The following is a 22,245-nucleotide window of genomic DNA, read 5'->3' as shown; positions in this document are numbered from 1 at the left end:
TACAATATCACACTTTGCAAACTAATACCATCAAATGTGTAATTGCAATTGCCTTTTGTTTCATGCATTCTTAAGTATCATAAATTTTGAATTACTTGATTTTAAATTATGATTATTTTATTAAATCAATTTGAATGTTTAATTAGAAGCTACACCAGATGTCTCTGTTCTTAGACATTCCTGTTCATAAATGTAGAGCAAAATTTCAAAGTGTAAAAGCATATTAATAAAGTACCATCACATGCCATTAATACCAGTTTACATTCGTAACCTCCTTGGAAGTATACAAATTGACAGCCGCCGAAACACCCGAAGCAGCACTTTTCTCTAATTTAATGGCATGGGTTCTTTTTCATCCTTTTAACCGAACTTTAACATTTAGAAACAAATAACTTTTTGCAATTTTATTAACGTTTGTATTTTTTTCAAACCCCACCCTATGGGTTTACAAATTAGATCTAAAACCAAGTAATAAAACAAAGGTCAGGTCATCGTAGATCTTACCACGTGCATTATCCGCCGCTGTCTTGAGGATAGTCTCAAAATCAGGATTTTCGTCTCCATAGTATTGTATCATATAGGGGTAGATATTCCCCTTCTGTAACCCGTTCTTCAGCGTCTGCCCGAGGATGTCGGAGTGGGCATCATTGACATCGTAGATAACGACGATTTTCGACCAACTGAACTGCTTGAATACACTCCCAAACACCTTCCTCAGGCGACACTGGCAGTAAGCAAAGCGGGTAAGTGTTGGGTAGTCGGTCTTGTTCTTGAACATTCCTCCATCTCCTAACCCTGGTAAGAAAATGGAAAATATGAAATGATAACACTGCACCAAAAGCTTTCTTTTCAAAACATTACGACGTATACAAACCTTATAGAGTTTTATTTCAAAACAAAAAAAACAATTTCTTAGATTTTGTGTATTACATTACACTGCATACATGCTTTCCCTGGGTGCACCTCGTTGTGATCACGGTTCAGAAAAGGTCCGCATCAGTGAGTGAGTGGGTGAGTTTGGTTTAACGCCGCTTTTAACAGTATTACAGTTATATCAATGCGTGTCAGCTTAATGGGGGAGGAAAGCCCGAAGTGATGCAGGTCTCAGAGGTTTACCACTTTGGTGAAACCCACGAGCACGGGTATGGTGCTGACAAACCTAGAAACATAATCGGGGCGAAGCGGGATTCGAACCCACAATCATAGGTTTCTGGCGTGCCCAAGGGACGTAACTTTGCACAGCGAATCGCGGCGCCGTAGAATCTCTTTTTGAATTTAACGAAATCCTCCTCATTTAGCTCTAAGTATTCTCTGATAATGTCGGTTCCTTTTTCCTAAAATCAGATATTAGAAACTTTGGCACCCAGGAGCAGATATCTTATTCATCTGTAAATGTTCATGAATAATAGTTTCAGTGGATCCTTAAAAGCTTGTGTCTTCCTCAAGTTCAGCAATGGCAATACGTCTATCTGACAGTATAAGTTTTTCTATCTCCTTGATTTAATCTTCATTGATGGACGTTGAGGGACGTCCAGACCTTGGGTCCTCCACAAAGCTTGTTCTCCCAGCATTAAATATAGCTGCCCAACGTTTAACTGTGGAATAGGTGAGCACTTATCCTCATACACTTGTGACATGTGGTCATGAATTTCTTGGGGAGTCAAAAACTTGATGACTGCTCGGTTCTCGTTCTGTTCTTTGCAGGTGAATTGCTGTGTCCGTTTGGACCCCTATCACGTTCAACTAACTGTCACTAATATACAAACGGCCTCAACAGACCACATATACTTGCAATGAACGTCTCAAACAATGTACGAGGTTGACTAGTTCACTTTATGGCCAATAGTCGAACGTTAGTCAGGCTTAGAACTCTTTGACTCGTAAGTAGTTCCATTATCAAGCAATAAACGTACTACCAGAGTTCACAACCTGACCTGTCTTCACCAAATCATGTCTTTCTGGCAGAGATTTCTCATGAATATGGAAAGGGTTTTGTCGCTTTCGTTTTCACGATTTTTTCGAATGTCTGGTACTGTGGATAGAGGTCTGTTCACTTATATGTTCCGTTTAGCCTTTTCTGCTTCAAACTTCCTGTCTGTTTGTGTCTGTTTGCGTATCTTGCATTGCGGCATGATGCAAATGTTTGACATTTGCTGCTTTAATATTCATAGTTATTAATAATATAAATAAAAAATCAAGCTATTTGGTCAAATCGTACAAAAACGATTCCTCTGTCAACTATGGAAGCACGTCGTTCAATAAACAGGTGCGTGTGACTTGCACATGTTCAATCGATATTACAGGATCTATTGTCTGAGTGAAGGGGATTCCTAAATAACTAAGTGTACTAGGTTTAGCTATTTTAAGTGATAATTGATTTATATTGACATGAGAAGGAGGAAAATCAATCTAGATGAAAACTATCTAGTTCTTCACCTCAGTGCAGATCAACACAATTCCACTTCCTAATCTCTTGATCGCTGGTTCATATAACGGTGTAGATCCACGCTATTTCATCACGAACATATGGGTTGGTTGTTCGTGTTCGAAAACATTTTTCGAAACCCAAACTTTTCATGTCCGTGTTTCTCGCTTGACAACTAGTTTCGTAACGAACGCTTCACAAAGTATTCTGATTGCCTTAAACCACTGTCACTCCAAACAAAGGTCAAGTTCACAGAGTAATCACTGAATCAATCATCATTATTTCTCCTCGTATTCATTATTCGAATTTCTTTTCGTAACACAGTCCCAAACCATTATCTACACATGACCCATTTTCCCTTCATATTCATTGTTCGAACTGCCTTAACGTAACACAGTGTCGTATCAGTCACTCGGCACTCTCACTCCTTGATTATCTTCGGCCTTTGTTCATACAGCAGTATGTGAACGCAATATTTACGAGTAGACAGATGTATGGGAGGGGAAATCCAATGTTGGCGAAAAGAGTTATTGATTTAATAATGATTCTTGCCATAGGCCCGAAGAATAATTGATTGATTCTCAATGTAGAGATGATTCTAAAAGGGTTTCTAAAAGGGTTTACAGATCAATGACACATAAGTATCCACAAACTAATATATTTACGGATTTCATCACCAAAACAAACGTAAACTGGGTTTTTTTATAACCCAGAACAGTTATGCTTTCAAAAAGCTGAAAGTATTGACGTTTAAGAATCAAGTGTCAGATAATATTCATATTTCCACGTTTTTCGTAAATTTAAAATTTGGGATGCCTCCATGCAACCTCGTCTCTTTTTAAATAAATACCTTCTTTTTTGCCATTAGTAGTAGAAATTGCACTGAAACATTAATTACCCCTAAAACCTCGTCATACAACTTCTAGAGACCATCATGGACCTTGAAAAGATTAACGTGTTCTTACGCATACAGGGCGATCGGGTAGCCTAGTGGTTAAAGCGTTCGCGCGTCACGGCGAAGACCCGGGTTCGATTCCCAACATGTGTTCCGTGAGTGAAACCCATTTCTGGTGTCCCCCGCCGTGATATTGCTGGAATATTACTGAAAGCTGCGTAAAAACCATACTCACTCAGTCACTCTTACCCATACGTGAACAGTCCGTAAAAACAATAACAGCATGTGTGTAAAAAAGATATTTCAAAAATACCTGTCGCTAATAAGTATGGTGTCTGTCATACAGGCAAATTCATGTGCTTATAAACTTCCTAATGTCGCTTTGCCTGTCAATACACATATGCTCAAGATTCATCTGCATCTTCCCCAGGCAAGGGAGTTAACTGACCATAAAAGTCCAGTTTCCACCCTTGCCGAAGTAGAGTGGAATTGCTTGGCTCGATCGAGGCGCAACCAGCGGCTACTTCGAGTCATGCCCCTTCTATCTCCCTCATATTGACCAATCAGATACCACCTCTCATATCACATGCATTTGCTTCAAACAAAATGGCGGCGCCCAATCAAGACGATCTGGTCGATAATCAAAATCTATATTGTGATAAAACGGATCTTATTCCACGAAGTACATCAAATCACGTGAGCCCATGATTTATAACATGAACAGATTATGAAAATATCTGTTGACGCCGAGTTGGCGGTACAGATGCTTTGTAAACCCTGCAATCGATCGAATCTGCACGGCAGTTTACGAACCGGATGTCGATTTCGTTACGCGGTTTTATTGGACTATGCATAGACTCGTTAGTCCAGCCAAAATATAACTCCATAATTCCAGCCCAGTTCGACAAGGCAGGAAACTGGACTTTTAAAGTCAATTAACTCCCTTTCCTCGGGAAGATGATATCTTGTTTCAAGGATTGACATGAACGATCAGACGTGAAAGCCATGACAGTTACATGTATATCACATACAACAGAAATCGCAAGAGGATCAGGCCACTTTGTAACACTTCCTGTCTCGCTCCAGGGCCCACTTGCACAAAGCGATCTTAATGCGACGACTATCGTAAGTCTATGTTGAAGTATGTGAACACCTGGTGTCTTCACTGATTCTCAGTGGTCCATCCATATAATGTTCACAGCTATGTTGCCCTTGCATCAAGTTTTAATCTGATTCGGCGGATAATATATACCGGTTATTCTCTTGCATTGACAATTTATGTTTACAGTCGTCGTTCCACGCCTTACGATTGTCGTAAGTGCCATACTTTAACATGGACGTTCGTCATTGTACTTTGTAAGTACTATCGCATGTCGAACTTGATCTGTAATAAACCAGGAATCCTTCAACAAAGCGATCAAAGCTTCGACTGTCGTAGTTCTCGTAACTCATAATACATATGACATATTCACGATGCTAGTTTTTCTACGATCGGTTTGTAGAACCGTAGTCTCGTTGTACAAGTAACAAACTTAGCGCTACGACTGTCTAAGTCTATTAATGTGTGGGGTACGATCACCCAAGCGCAAGGATCGCTTTGTGCTTCAGCACCCTGATCTGCTCCAGTGTCTTCGTCCCACGAACGATCTTAACGCTGAGGTTACAACTCGTATATTTTAATGTAGGCCAGTCGTGGAGTTAAAATAGCTTTGTGGATCTAGGGCGTGGTTATTATCGTAGATATTCGTGATTATAATCCTTACACAAGATACACATCAGATAATGGATGTGTTCACGTGCGTGCGTATGTACATCCAGTACGTTTTTGATTGAATGGGAGATCGTAAGGACAAAATCATCAGTATTGATTGGACCATTAGCCTGGTAACCTCATACAGAGGCATGGCATATGTCATGTGTGACACAAGCAATGGCGCATATTCTGAAAGTGTTTGTTATTCCATTGAATACATGAAGTTTATGAATGTGAGCGAGTTAGGGTTAATGCCACCTGACGGCATTTTAGATGCACCACAGAGTGTCAGCGTGTTACGGAAGGAGCATCTCTACGCAGATCGAAGAGGTTCATCACTTTGGTTAAATCAGGTTATGGTTCTGAACAGACCAAGGATCCTAATGAAAGTGAGTGAGTGCGGGCGGGTGTCATGTCAGGAGGTGCTGGTAGCTCAGTAGTCAAGGTGGACGGGGTTCCGTGCCTGAGCTTTGCGTAGACATTAAGCAAGTCATAGGTTGGAATCCAAGATGCGCCCTGATTAGGATCTTGGTCTGTCAGCACCATACCTGTGCACGTGGGTTTTCCAAAAGTGTGGTCTGTGTTCCATGAAACTGACAGGCTTTAACATAACTTAAATACTGTTTATAGAGGTGTGACGTCTAAATTACTTTCTTGACTGTGACAATAATTTTCAAATGCAAAAAATATAAATAATAAATCCCAAGAGGACACGAAACACAAAATGTAAATTCAGGATATTATTTGCTAAAACTTCTCTGTGAAAATGTGTTTAGAATGTAAAAACATACACGACATGTTTAGATCTAAACACGGTTAGGGTATGCACACATGAAATGGGCTATCGTCTGAACACCACCTTAACACATATTCCCATATTCTAAACATGTTTAGAATTCAAAATTTACAATTAAAACATGTTTTGAGTTTAAACATGTTAAGAATTTACAGATGCACCTGCATAACAAATACACCACCAGGACTTACAACGAACTTGATATAATATTAGCATAAAAATGTACAACTAAACCAAGCTAACTTAATGGTGAATAGGAAAATTTGCATTTGTGACAAGTCTCTGCAGCACAGGTGGTAACGTGAAAGACAACGAATCAAAAGGTTGCAGGCTCCTATCCCGCCAGGTTTTTCAACTGTCGTATTCATAAATATGTTCTTTGCTTTATGACTGATAGTATTCTTTCATACATGTAATGGAAGCTGACAATGAAAGTATATCTGAATACTATTTAAGGTACTCACCATACTTATATATCTTTATAAAAGGAAAGAAAACATATACAAAGCGCCTTTTTAAAAGACTGACTGACAATATAACAGTCATGTATTGATAGTTTCTTTAGGTCCTTAAAACTCTTTTCAATAATCATATTCATTTAAAAAAGTAACAAGTACTTCTGTTTTCCCATTTGGTCATACAGTTAATCTACAACGCCCATTTTGTATTTTGACTAAAACCTGAAAAATCCTAAAAAAATGGAAGAAAATTGATCTGAAACATGATATTGAAATTATGAGGCTAGTTTAGAATACGCCTAAGCAATAATGACATTTGCTACTGTGGGTAAAAAAATCAATTTTCCATTTTGCAAGAGTGTATTGCCATTCTCTTCTGTAGCTCTGTTGTATTTTTCTATCCGTGCTTAAAGACCGCTTCACCATATGTTATGCCTTAAGGCAAATAGTCCCATTAATAACTGAGAAGCAGGAAAATATCATTAGGATCTGAATGCGTGTGTTACAATCGAAATGTCATATACACGTCCAATGTTCAAAAAACAAACAATTGTAATTTGTTCAGGAACATCTTTGACTAAAAGGATAATTAGACTACTCGTCTGACTTTAAGTAAGATAGATGCGCATTTAACGACTTGCTCATAACATCAACAAGAATGAAAAAAACGATTGCTCCAAGAAAGCTTTTTCATGCGTGTTCAGACGAATTTCATAGCATCTCGGAGTAAACGAGATTACTTTTTTCTTTAAAAGGAAAATCAATACTAGCTGAAAAACAATTTTTTTTAAATATTTGGTACAACTAAACTGAAGCCAGTTTTAACGTGTTGGAATGGTATGTAAAGTGTAAGAAAATCTGACGAGCTGAGTTTGTCAGACAAACATGTAGCGTCACACCCTAACAGTGCAAACAATGGCTGTTCCGGACAATCAGTCATAGTGACACGAGAACTTTCCAATTTCGTTAATATAAAGGAAACAAATAAACATTTGGAATTTCGACCAGATTTCTTTTTTCAACTACAGCTGCAAACCCAGACAGTTTTGTAATTCAACCTGTGAGCTAAAAAAAAAAATGTCTAAAAACTACATTACAACAATGTAATGTTTTTGACAGACAATTTCATATTTTCCCAACATTATGTAGTCTAATAAAAACATTCTGCGGGGACAATATATTTTTTCGATAAAATTTTGACTAGAGATGATACATCATTAAAGTAAAGTACAAATAGAATATGTAGGCATATATCCACATCATACGACTCTTGTTCAAAAGCTGTTTGATTAGGGTTACAACATTCAAGGCCTCAGTAAAGCTTTCAAAAGGTTTTAAAGCAGACATGTGGTGGACATTTCCAATTTTAACGCATTAGGGACAAAATTGATGTCCGTGGCAGTTCTCTATTTCATGTTTTCACGGTGAGAATGCCTTTTCGCCATAGTTGGCAATATTTAACGGGATAGTAAACATATGTCACGGCGTGCATGTGACTTGTATGGAACTTGTAACTGACTTATATGTGACTTGTATGTGACATGTAACTGACATACATAGTACTTGTAACTAACTTCTATGTGACTTGTAACTAACTTGTATGTGACTTGTAACTGTCATGTAACTAACATGTTTGTGACTTGTAACTGACATGTAACTGACTGGTATGCAACTTGTATGTTACTTGTAACTAACTTGTATGTGACATGTAACTGACATACATAGTACTTGTGTAACTGACTTGTAACTAACTTGTATGTGACTTGTAACTGTCATGTAACTAACTTGTATTTGACTTGTAACTGACTTCTATGTGACTTGTAACTAACTTGTATATGACTTGTAACTGTCATGTAACTAAATTGTATGTGACTTGTAACTGTCATGTAACTGACTTGTATTTTAATTGTAACTGACATGTAACTGACTGGTATGCAACTTGTATGTTACTTGTTACTGTCAAGTAACTAACTTGTATGTGACTTGTAACTGACTTGTATGTGACTTGTAACAGTCATGTAACTAACTTGTATGTGACTTGTAACTGACTTGTATGTGACTTGCAACTAACTTGTATGTGACTTGTAACTGTCATATAACTAACTTGTAACTGACTTGTAACGGACATGTAACTGACTGGTATGCGACTTGTATGTTACTTGTAACTGACTTGAAGCTAAGTCGTATGTTACTTGTAACTGACTTGTAACGGACATGTAACTGACTGGTATGCGACTTGTATGTTACTTGTAACTGACTTGAAGCTAAGTCGTATGTTACTTGTAACTGACTTGTAACGGACATGTAACTGACTGGTATGCGACTTGTATGTTACTTGTAACTGACTTGTAGCTAAATTGTATGTGACTTGTAACCAACTTGAATGTGTTTTGTAATTGACTTGAATATGACTTGAATCTGACTTGTATGTGACGTGTAACTGACTTGAAACTGACAAGAATGGTATTTGTAAGTGTCTTGAATTGGACTTGTAACTGTCATGTAACTAACTTGTAACTGACTTGTAACGGACATGTAATTGACTGGTGTGCGACTTGTATGTTACTTGTCACTGACTTGAAGCTAAGTCGTATGTTACTTGTAACTGACTTGTAACGGACATGTAACTGACTGGTATGCGACTTGTATGTTACTTGTAACTGACTTGTAGCTAAATTGTATGTGACTTGTAACCAACTTGAAAGTGTTTTGTAATTGACTTGAATATGACTTGAATCTGACTTGTATGTGACGTGTAACTGACTTGAAACTGACAGAATGGTATTTGTAAGTGTCTTGAATGGGACTTGTTAATGAATTGTATGTTGTTATGTGTAACTGACTTTTACTGCAATAAGTGATATTAATAACCGACTTAAATGTAACTTGAACGTGACTTGTAGAAACCACAGTTTCAGCTTGTCTGTTAAGAACAGTAACAAGTAAGACCAACCTGTCTGAGGTACAACCGTGTAAAGCTTTACCTGTATATGACTTCATGACCACGAACATGCATCAGCCAACATGTTGTTCTTTCCATTGGGTAATAAACAGTGTTGAATGAACAACAACGAAGAGGAAATTGTTTTTGAATTATTAATGAAATGCTCCAATTGAAGTTTCCATTGGGACGCACTGTCTGTTTTCGCATCCCGCAATCACAATAGCTGGATGTAATATTGATTAAAAACGCAATGGATTCTATTATGGAGAATGAGGTATTCGGTACACCTGCATTACAAAAGAAATGAATATCTTAGTAACTTATCATCAGTATTCACCCTTCTAATTACAACCCGGATCGATTGAGTGAGAAAATGGCTTTTAGCATATTAGTATCATGCCAAGGGGACATCCGGGATGGACGTCACACGTCGTAGCAATGTAAGGGATTAAAGCTGGTTCTTCGTCTTACTTGAGTGCGATGTGAACATTAAGCTATGATCACCCATTAGGCATTGAAAGAGAGTAAATACATGATATTTCACGCGACATACAACAATAGTGTACACTGCCGGGCAAAAGAAAGTATACACTTGAACATTGGGTTTGAATAAAACATTACAAAAACGTTATCAAAACGTTACAAGGCTGAAAATAATGTAAGAACAGCTATCTTCACATGATCCAATTTTACCTGTTATTATGGGGATGTTCCAGAAGCCAGCCAATCGCGCGACGCCATCCAAAGCATATGCACAAGCCGGACCAATCAGAGCAATGATATTTTCCTTGTAAAACAGATCAGCCGCCACGCCTGTGAAGAGAAAACAAAATTACAATTGAAATGAAATATTTAGGATTTTATTTTTGTCGTTTTGTTTCACTTATTCAAATTCCCTTTTTTGATTTTACCAGTCCTCAAGACTCATATATCTAAAAAAAAGATCAGCTAGGAGGGAAATTCTATTGGCGTCCATGGGATGTCCACGTCTTGCCTAACTGTCATATACGCAAAGATAGAAATGTAACTATAACTATGATCACCGCGTTTAGAGACAAAATACACAAGGAATCCTGAATGAAAGTTCCTTAAGTGTGCTGATAAAGTAACATTTTATTTCCGTTTTCTTTGACCCGATGGCCTTCAACTTTAACTATTTAAGAATAGTCAATTGATTCTCATTGCCATTTGACACTTCGTCGTGGTTCAACGTACCGAGGTAACACTGGGTATGTCTTGCTGTCTCGTTCTTATCATCAAACAGACTGAGACATGAAAATTTCAAGGCGTTCATATTTCAAAAGAATAATGCTTTTTGAAATTCGAAATGTCAAAGCCACAGAATAATCATCTTCGGATATCTGCCGACACAGATTCGATATAGCGTTAAGGGTAAAATAATAGGAATGGGTCTCTGAAAATCGGAAATTCCAGTAAAGCAATATCCCATTCTACCGGCAGTAGTGAGTGGGGGGAAGTTTTACGCCGCTTTTAGGAATATTCCAGCAATATCACGGCTGGGGACACCAGAAATGGGCTTCACACATTGTACCCATGTCGGGAATCGAACACATGTCTTCAGCGTGACGAGCGAACGCTTTAACCACAAGAGTACCCTAACGCCCCTCCGGCAGCAGAGTAAGGAGGTTTAAAAAAGCCATGTACATGACGACATGGGATGGACTCGCGCATCATGTTGACACGTGTCATGTATCACGGACTCAAAACAAAACATTAGGGATAATGAATATTTTTTGGGATATATTTATGAAATTGAGTTCTAATTGTTCACTCCAAACAAAATCCCAAAAAAATGTCATGATCCCTGACGATTTTGTGTTCAGTATACCTTCAAAGACAACAAACAGATACATAATGAACAATGGATTTCTAAAAATGATGTCCGATGCTATTCCCTATATGGACTTGTACCATATGTTCCCGTGTTTCGCCTTTGCATGTGTTTGTGACGGGTGTCACCGGTGGGGCAGGATACGCTCACCTTTCCGCGAACACCTTGTATCAATATCAATGATGTGGTCGGAATCGTAAATCGACTTGTGGATGTGGAAAGGATTTTGTCGCTTTTATTTCCACTTATCGTCCCATTTCCGAATACCTGTCATTCATTGGTTCATTCATATCATTTTTATTATTTTTGACTTTGTACACCCAATGGAACCTATTTGGGCAGAGAATCGAGACTGGTATGACTGTACACACCTTGAAACAAACATAGGGCATGGATGAATACATATCCAATACCCGGTTTCTTACCTGGCAGATTGTGAAGGAAATATTTCTTTGTTTGTTAGATGCCGCACTGAGCAATATTCCAGTTTTATGACGGCGGTCCGTAAAAAATCTATTTTGGACCTGACAATCCAGTGATTGACAGCATGAGCATCGAATTACGCAATTGGGATACCATGACATGCATCAACCGAGTCACCGAGCCTGACCCCCCGATCCAGTTAGTTGGATCTTACGACAAGCAAGGCTGTTGGAGATCAAATATAACCCGGGTCTTCACGATGGAATAATGGAATAAGCATTTGTAGTTGAATGAAACAACAGATGAGAAACATGTCGCGGAAACGTCTACTTATTGACGTCCGGATATTTGAATAGGTTTTAAATGTTCAGAGACTTGTGCTTTTTGTGTATCCAAAATATTATTTGCCAACAAAAGACACATTGACAGTTTCTCTGGATTATTCTCACGTTGTGTTTGTGTTCGGATTGAAACAGAAAATACAATATTTCAAAATTGTCTCTCCAAAATCTAATCTTGACCATCCTATTGCAAACGTAACATCACAGTATCACATTACCACTAATAGCCAAGCGATGGCCAGCTAATCCTTTCTCAGCTGCTTAACAAACGGAATATGTAGCAAATGAGACACAAATCTGCTGACAGGCAGATGGGTATACAAAAGGAGTACAATGCAGATGACAACGTCAGTTTGGAGACACAATGGATCCATGACACGGTGGTATATCGGTTAAAGAACCTATCAAATTGAACTTCCTTTTGTTTCGACCCTTTTAGCAGCGAGGATGACCAAACGGGCTGAATAAGCCATCCGCTATTTTTGACCTATTGTGTGTGCTTCGTCGCATTGCAGTCTCATTGACAGATAATCGAGAGAACTATTACTTATAATTACATACAGACTGCTGTGGGCGGCTTCAAGGGGGTGAGTGAGTGGATCAATGCGTTTTATCGCCGCAGTCAACAATATTATCAATTACAGATCGGCAGTGGTGATAAAATGCTGCTTGGTGAGGGAGTGAGTGGATGAATGTTGTTTTAACAACGCAGTCAACAATATCATTACTAACACGCTTCAGTTACTTTTGGCTTAACCTTTGGGCGGTGGGGTAGCCTAGACTAAAGCGTTCGCTCGTCACGCCGAAGACCCGGGTTCGATTACCCATGGGCTCAATGTTTGAAGCCAATTTCTTGTGTCCCCGCCTTGTTATATCTTGAATTTAGTTAGAAACGGCGTAAAACCAGACTCACTCATTCACATTGGCTTAACTCTACAACCTGGAGACATGTCCGTTCCTCTTTCGTAATGGATTCAGAAGCTCCACAAAACATCCGTGCAAAGAGAGATATATTCCTGGGTAAAGTGCTGCTCGAAGTGAGAAGAGAGTGGATTGTTATAGAATGGTGTTGGGAATATTAAAGCCCTCTCACAACTCAGGGAAACACGTGAAGAACAGGACCATCCGATCCTCATTGTATTCACATATCACGTCACCCGGCAGAAATTGGGAAATGTGTTCAGATGTGACAAAAATATTCATGTTGGAACTGATTATTTGATGGTATAGAGGGGGGGGGGGGGGGGGGGGGGTGTTCTATCGAGACGAGATATTATTCAGTCACAGACACAAAACCAGACATGTCTTCAGTTAAAACAATGAGCCTGATTTGTGGCAGACACTTTTACTTATAAGCAGTAGAATCTCTGCACTTATACACAGCAGCCTTGCTCCAAAAATTAACATATCGTTTTAGTTTCAACAAAATCAATACATAACCTATCATATCAATGACATTTCTGGTTCATCGATCACTTGATTGTCTGGTTTGTGTTCAGGAGTACTGCTGTGCGGCATCAGGCAACAAACACTTACCTTTTTATGCATACTGTGTGGGTGGCGGGTGCTACCGGTAGAGCAGGACACGCTTACCCTTCCCGAACACCCGGTGTCCTCATTGATGTTCAGTGATCCGTTCATATACTTGTCACCGCTATTTGCTTTTTATGCCAATTGTAACCAGTTTCGGGGGATAATTGAGACTGGTTATTCTCTGTTTTATATGTAATACCATGTCAAGTATTGGTCATTAGCGGGCACGGGTGGCCCAGTTGTCTAAGGCGCCGCGATTCGCTGTGCAGAGTTGCGTCCCTTGGGCACGCCAGAAACCTATGATTGTGGGTTCGAATCCCGCTTCGCCCCGATTATGTTTCTAGGTTTGTCAGCACCATACCCGTGCTCGTGGGTTTCACAGCAGTGGTAAACGTCTGAGACCTGCATCACTTCGAGCTTTCCTCCCACATTAAGCTGACACGCCGCGATATAACTGGAATACTGTTAAAAGCGGCGTTAAACCCAACTCACTCACTCCTGGTCATTATTTGAATGTCAGTATTTACGTTGTCTAGCAACACCTGATGAAAACAACAACGTTCATAAAAGAAATATAAAATCCACCATGTATACACGACAAATGGAAAGGGCCTACAAGTAAAGGCTGTATGTTCATGATCAATGTATTCATTATTTTGTTTAGAATCTGTGTGATGTTTAAGCATGTCATTTCACTCCCGGAGCCAGCTACATTGTGTAATACTAGCTAAACTAAAAATGTGAGAATTAATAGGCAGTGCGCTGACTCCAGTCTCCTGCCTTGTGTGTCTTCAATGGCAATGACTGAGACATTGTAATGGGTATAAAAGACTCGATTCTATACGATAGTTCTTCTGCTGGTTGAATATCAGATGTGTTCAGACTTACGTGATGTGCCATGTATTTACAATGAAGCTATCAATATTTAATTATTAATTACCACAACAAAACGTACAATCAGACCGATTATGTCAATATCACCATTTCAGTTCTCAAGGCCAGTTCAGTAACCAGTTGTATGTGATGTTTGCTATCACATGCCACTTTTGCAGTTTAAGTAGGAAGTAAATATAATGTGTTTTGAAATCTGATGTACATCTGTGTTATCGAATACACTCCTGACATCGCGTCAGGAGTTTACGGATCAATGTTTTAAGAGGAAGACAAGGGAGGCCTATTGATATATGTAAAGGTATGTATAGATTACTGTGTCACTCGCGGAATCTGAAGTGTGGACTACCTTTGTCAGTACTAGATGAGAGAGATGGTCACAGATACTCCTACACCTGTAGTGTGACCTTTTTTCATCAGCACTAGATGAGAGAGATGGTCACCGTCACAGATACCCCTACACCTGTAGTGTGAACTACTTTCATCAGCACTAGATGAGAGAGATGGTCGTAGATACTCCTACACCTGTAGTGTGAACTACTTTCATCAGCACTAGATGAGAGAGATGGTCACAGATACTCCTACACCTGTAGTGTGGACTAATTTCATCGGTACTAGATGAGAGAGATGGTCACAGATACTCCTACACCTGTAGTGTGGACTACTTTTATCAGCACTAGATGAGAGAGATGGTCACAGATACTCCTACACCTGTAGTGTCGACTACTTTCATCGGTACTATATGAGAGAGATGGTAACAGATACTCCTACACCTGTAGTGTCGACTACTTTCATCGGTACTATATGAGAGAGATGGTAACAGATACTCCTACACCTGTAGTGTGGACTACTTTCATCGGTAATAGATGAGAGAGATGGTCACAGATACTCCTACACCTGTAGTGTGGACTACTTTTATCAGCACTAGATAAGAGAGATGGTCACAGATACTCCTACACCTGTAGTGTGGACTACTTTCATCAGCACTAGATGAGAGAGATGGTCACAGATACTCCTACACCTGTAGTGTGGACTACTTTCATCGGTACTAGATGAGAGAGATGGTCACAGATACTCCTACACCTGTAGTGTGAACTACTTTCATCAGCACTAGATGAGAGAGATGGTCACAGATACTCCTACACCTGTAGTGTGGACTACTTTCATCAGCACTAGATGAGAGAGATGGTCACAGATACTCTTAAACCTGTAGTGTAGACTACTTTCATCAGTACCAGACGAGACATATTACTGTTCCCTTTTATTGGATTGCAGATTGCAATAAGAGAAAGCAAATCGGCCATTCACACCGGAAGTCAATAAGGATATTAAAAATCATATCCACTAATTTCTACGTGAAATTACAAAACGCTGATGCATTAGTCCACGGTAATAACACCTTCTACAGAGCTCAGAACAAATCTATACCTGGCTCACGAGGTTTGTTCACGTCAAGCTCAGTATCTAAGTCGACCTGTTATTATTTGTCCTTTCAGGTACATCATTAGCTATTTCAGCACTGGTCATTTACAGTTAGGTAGTAGACAGCTTCCATTGATTTCTGTCTCCGTCATGGATGAAGGACAAGTTAGTTTCTTCCTGGAGACAGATCGAGTATTGGCGTCAATATGATGCCATTGACTTTCATGTGATGTCCGTGTCCTCTGCTGTATAATACACACATGCTGACTTATAGTTAATGATATATTAGGAGCAAGACAGACATTGTTGATTTCAACTTCTTTAGTCTTTCAAGATCTCCATATTGAAATCAACTCGTCAATTCTTTCTTCATTGACACAACAGCTTCTAAAATGGCACTTAAATATAATTTAGGAACAGTACTGTCATGCTTTCTTAAAATGTAATTTCAAAGTACAATCGTTTGCCGATAATTGTATACTGGTGCACTTAAATGTAGTTTAGTGAGCAGTTCTGTAAAGCTTTCTCAAAATGAAATCTCAAATGACAATTGTTTGCCGATAATGTTATAGGGTTGGTTGAGATTATTTTGTCGGAATAACCATCAGTGTTTGAAAAATATTTGAAGGTTCCGACGGTAATGCTAGGATGAGAATCCGTTGAACATATATAGCCAACAGCGTATTTACTTGGTGGAGACATGCAGGGATTGGTTAAAAATATTTTAGTACAGTTTTAAAAAATGTTTTTATTGTGAGTTTGAGTGAGTTATTTTTACGCGGCTTTTGGAATATTTTAGCAATGTCACACGAGAAATGGGCTTTACAGATTATAGGGAATCGGACCCGGGCCTTCGACGTGACGGTGTGAGAAGATGTTGATGAGACTGGTAGATAACTTTTTGTTTTGTTTGTTTGTTGTCTAACGCCGCACTCAGCAATAGTCTAGCTATACGACGGCGGTCTGCAAATAATCGACAAACCAGTGATTGACAACAGGAGCATCGATCCACGCAATAGGGATACAATGACATGCATCAACCAAGTCAGCGAGTCTGACCACCCGATCCCGTTAGTAGGGTCTTACGACAAGCATGGTCACCTCTTATGACAACGATGGTTGCTGAAGTCCTATTCTAACCCAGATCTTTACGGGTTCGTATATCACCAATAACAGGCCAGTTTATAGCCACGTACATGTATGTGTACATGTATATTGCGCTTTGCAGAGTTATTTCCCTTTGACAGGTAGTGGGTTCGAATCCCCGATTCACCTCAAAATCTGTAACCACCATACCTCTGGGATTCACTAAGGACACCGTCTCCATTCCCACTTATTTGTGTAAAGTGGCTGTATGAAATCTGTCGACTCATTGGACCATTTTCTGGATAAATGAGACACACAATCCCATTTACCAGAAATGTGATCATGATTCACAATGAATACGCCGCACTGAGCACTTGAGGCTGAATTAACGTCACGATCATGTTATGGATCTTCCGGCTTTGCTTTGCTTTGCTTTGCTTTGCTTTGCTTAACACCGCACTGAACAATTTAGGCTGATTTAACGTTACGATCATGTATGGATCATCCGGCTTTGCTTTGCTTTTCTTTGCTTTAAGCCGCACTGAGCATTATTCCAGCTATATGACGGCGGTCGATAAATAATCGAGACTGGACCAGACAATTCAGTGATTGACTTCATGATCTAGGCAACGGGAATACGATGAAATGCGTCAGTGTTTACAAATAAACATGACATCGCCCTTGTCTAAAGGCTATCGTGTCCGATATGATCATCGGGGACAAATTACTCGGATAATTGTTATCGTTATCAAAATTTTACAAGTGTGGGCATCACAGTATATACAAAAGAAGCAATGGGGTCTTTTCCCTATTTTAAAATATTTGGATTTGGCCGAAACAAGTCCGACATCTTACTTTGTTTCATTTTGTCGCTTTGTGGGACACCTGACTGCATTTCGTAACGTTATAACAATGTAATATAACCAGTTAGACTCTAAACAAACGTTTATGGATTGCCACGAAATACGATACCACCAAAGTTATTTTGTGCTGAAAAATTACCTTTAAAAAATGTTAATCTTTGTAAATATGGCAGTTAAGCCGGCCACTGTCTGAAACACAAATTTCAGTTGAAACTATACTACTTGTCACTGTCCGACTGACAAATCGCTCAGCTTGTGTGGCGTAATATATTAATGCGCTCATTCAAGGATTATTTGCAATGTTGTGTCGATCTGTATATAATCGAGCCTGGAATAGGCAGACCGGTATTTTCTCTCTAAAAGTATGGTATTCACATATAACTCTCTACGGCATTCACACATAACTCTCTACGCCATTCACACATAGATCTCAACGACATTCACACATAAATGTCTGCGGTGTTCACACATAACTCTCTACGGTATTCACACATAAATGTCTGCGGTGTTCACACATAATTCTCTACGGTATTCACACAAATCTCTCTACGGCATCCACACATAAATGTCTGCGGTGTTCACAAGTAATTCTCTACGGTATTCACACAGAGCTTTCTACGGCATTCACACATAAATGTCTGCGGTGTTCACAAGTTATTCTCTACGGTATTCACACAAAGCTTTCTACGGCATTCACACATAATTGTCTGCGGTATTCACCCTTAACTCTCTACGCCATTCACACATAGATCTCAACGACATTCACACATAACTGTCTGCGGTGTTCACACATAACTCTCTACGGTATTCACACATAATACTCGACGGCATTTACATATAACGGGAGGAAGTAACCGGGTCCTATACATATGCACGGAAAGCCTCAAGCACGGGTATGGTGCTGACAGACAACGAATCAAAGTCGGAGCGCATATCGTCGTTGATAGAATTGAAAGATCGATGAGAGCGTTTATAAACAGCATCAATAAACAACACTTCTAACAGATATTTTCTCGCTTTACATAAAGATTAGCAATCATTTCTCCAGGGCTAAACGATTAGCGTGCTGGCGTGGTAAGTGATAACCGATTTCATGCTGCAGGAGATTACTGCCGAATACCAATCAGTGCATCACATAAGCGTTGCGACTAAATGATACTTGTATCGAGCACACGCAAAGGCAATAACAGCTGTGATCACATCGAAATTTATTGAAAAATGAAAAATGACATTATTATGAAGACATGGTCTATACACAACAAACCACATGTCAGGACAGTCTGGGGTGGCTTGTTCACGTTTTAATATGTATGTAAAAAAGAAAATTTCGCCTCACATATCTTTGTTTGTTTGTTAATTTGTGTGTTTGTTTAACGCCGCACTCAGTAATATTCCAGCTATATGACGAAAAAACGAAATCAAATCCTGAGAAAGCGTATGTAGTCTTTAACCCCAAAATATACCAGTACACTTTCAATCTTAAAGAAACATGAAGGATTTCAAATAGCGTCATACCACTCAAAAATTGTTTCATCGGGATTACTACAATTTAAAGCCTTAGTAAAAGCTTCAAAATATTTATTCACAACATCTGGATGATATTCCTAAAATTGTATCCATCAGGGACAAAACGTATGTCTGATGCAGTTCGCTAGTTGACTTGTGCCATATGTACCCGTCTGCCCAGTAGTCTATCGCCCAGTCCCGAGAGAATAAATTAAAAATGGAGTCCATTTCAAATCGAAAATGATTTAGCAAGCCCTGAAAATAAGGATTGTTCTTGGCTCCATTTGGATTTTAATGTTTTTTATGTTGCGGATATATATTCTAAATAAGATAACTTGATGTCTGGGACGAAATGTCAGTCTAGTTCAGGAGAACAATTGACTTTTGCGTGACGGGTGCCGCTGATGAAGCACCTTTTCCCGAACACCTTTATGTTTGACTCATGAGCTTCACAGATGACAGCTGATAAGTGAGAGCATGACGCCAGTTACGTTTGTCGAGTAGTGTACCTTAGTGCGTATCGCACCTGTAATGATTCACGTAAGTTGACGTCTTGTACAGATACAATCCGATAAGAACTCGTTACAGATCATCAGACACTAGCATTTTACTATTCATTTTCAGGAAGATGAAGTTTAAACTCCACCTATTTTTGATGATTTATATATCACTTCAAATAAAAGCGACAAAACCCTTTCCAATAAAACAATACTTATGTTAACCCTTTTGTTACTTTTTTTCGTTAGTCTAGAACATTCTGGACTGGCAACATTTTATCTGGTCTGGGAAATTTGCAATGGTGCCAGTCCGGTTGTCTGACTGAAAGTTTGGGGAATTTTATACACTGCATGAGTATGTGTTTGTGAATCATTATCAAATATTGATGATACTAGGTGTCGCGGAACAGTGAGTGTATCCTGCCCAACCGATGGCACCCGCATGAGGCAATCTTTGGTTTAAAGGAATCAAGAATTGTTTAGGATGGCTTCCATGCAGCATTTGTTGAGTGAATGCGGTTCCTTAGTAAGATTAGTGTCGTGTGTCGTATCGTCGCCTTAGCGCCAGGGCGATCTTAGTGCCTATACTTTAACATAGACCAAAGACACTGGTAATTCTGAGATCGCTTTGTGGAACGGGACCCTGTATTGAAACACCCCTCAACTGGCAAAGCGTCCTGTTTTCATCTACGCAGACATCTCTATACAGGTGTTCCGTACTTCCCAGCCCCACAGCTGTGACGACATGACATTTTCGTGAAACTGCTTATATATTTGAAAATATTGTTCAGATTTTTAAATATATAGGTACATTTACCCAAATACTTCTGCTTCTTTTTTTTACTATTAATTATATAATCATGATTTAAAAAAATCATTTTCAAGCTGCTATCATTTCACGTATTACGTGTTTTAGAAACATATTAGATTAATGTTGGGCTGCGATTTTTCTTAAACATCTACAATAATAGGTCTGTTCAAAACACATGTAATACTAAAGTCTTAAAAGAAAAAAAGCTTGATATTACACAAACTATTTTGTTGCTTTATATTAAAAAGCATTGGGAATGTCCTGAAACCAACATAAAGTGTAAAGGATTTGCATATCAAAGATGAGTTAAAGGAAATTTAATAGGTCAAATTTCTTAGGAATATGGAAAAGGTTTTGTTGCTTGTGTTTACAATGTGTGACGCCCATTTTTTGTGTCCCCACCATGATATTCTGGAATATTGCTAAAAGCGGTGTAAAACCACTCTCACTCATACTACACGGGGAAATATAACGGGATGTCGTTTAACGCTATGTTGACCTTTTTACAAAATCAAGGACATGGGGAGAAACGATTGGTTTGAATCTCTACATGGTAACAGTATGTACATCCTATATTGAATGTAGAATCATGCAATATTTCACATAGATATATATCACCTACCATTCACCTACTGAATGAAAGCCCACGTTTTTTAGGGTTTACCTGTTGCGTTCCGAGCGCTGCAGATGTCATCGTAGGGTCTTTCCACAGGGACCAGCTGGTAGCTGGAGTTGAGAATCTCCCTGTTCACCTTCTGAAACGCCAGCTTGATGGCGGGGCCTGTCCTCTCGAAGCTGTAAGGGACATCGCTCCCCGAGATCAGCATCACCCCCACTTTGTACTCCGTCACATTCCCCACCCCCCACACGCCATGCCCTAGCACTACACACAACAGGAAACATGCATGCATCGTAAGTTCACACATGTGTCCGTAGTCTTTGAATTTGTTGGTACATTTTGGACCAAGTTTCACACAATATCTGGTTAGTTCAAAGTGCCTCGGGGTGTTGCTCTTTTGTATGTATCCAATGCTAATTTACACCTTAATACGTCCACGATGTCCAAGGCTAAACGTGTGTCTATGTTACACTAGGAAGAAATGTACTTATCTCTCAGATCACTCCACAGATGCCAACGTTGACTTCAGCTGCAATGGAGCTGTGTCAATACTGTTGCGGTTGTCATTGAGCCCATGGCTGACTCTGAGAAACAACACAGGTACACACGAGTAATGTCACAACAGCTTCCCAACGGCAAGTTTTAGTCTCTTGTTTAGCGTCTGACAACTCATCGGCTCAGGTGAGTATGCGCGTTACTAACAGGCGTCGAGGATGGTATTGATTTCTCTCAGTACTCATAGGCGGGTAGATACAGACGCATACCTGTGCTAGATACCTTTAAACGCTTCCTGTAAACGCCTCCCTATTGAATATCATCCCAGTTATTTTCTATTGAATAAGTTGACAATTCGAGTTTGATTCCATAATATAAAAATTTAGATGTGACTAGCGATTTATCAGCATCATTATTAAAAAAAACTCGTCTTGTGGGAACTGGATGTTTAGTCAAATGTGGTATTCTCTTCTCACTGAAAGTGGTGTGGTCTACAGCGTTTGTCCCCAAAAAAGCACGGGTCCGTTTCCCAGCATAATTACAATATAGTCCCATTCTTGGTGTCACTAATTGTAATAGTGTTGTAATACTGCTAAAAGCTGCGAAAAAAACCTCATTCACACTTGTTATAAAAC

At 39.3% G+C, this 22,245-nt stretch overlaps 1 protein-coding gene across 1 annotated transcript in view; it reads right to left on the bottom strand.

The window, feature by feature from the left end:
* The window catches only part of LOC124126169 (atrial natriuretic peptide receptor 1-like), a 57,992-nt gene extending 36,201 nt beyond the window's left edge, over positions 1–21,791 (bottom strand). The window contains exons 1-3 of the mRNA XM_048386405.1: positions 21,161–21,791; positions 9,965–10,084; positions 505–795 (exon numbers count right to left, since the gene is read on the bottom strand). Of these exons, the coding sequence (XP_048242362.1) occupies positions 505–795; positions 9,965–10,084; positions 21,161–21,422 (673 nt within the window). The 5' untranslated portion in view covers positions 21,423–21,791. The remainder of the gene's footprint in view (positions 1–504; positions 796–9,964; positions 10,085–21,160) is intronic.
* Positions 21,792–22,245: the final 454 nt, after the last annotated feature.

Source organism: Haliotis rufescens, unplaced genomic scaffold (assembly GCF_023055435.1).
Source record: "Haliotis rufescens isolate VD_foot unplaced genomic scaffold, xgHalRufe1.0.p SCAF_6, whole genome shotgun sequence".
In the NCBI taxonomy this organism is placed as follows: Eukaryota; Metazoa; Mollusca; class Gastropoda; order Lepetellida; family Haliotidae; genus Haliotis; species Haliotis rufescens.
This window is presented reverse-complemented; position numbering and strand designations above follow the sequence as displayed.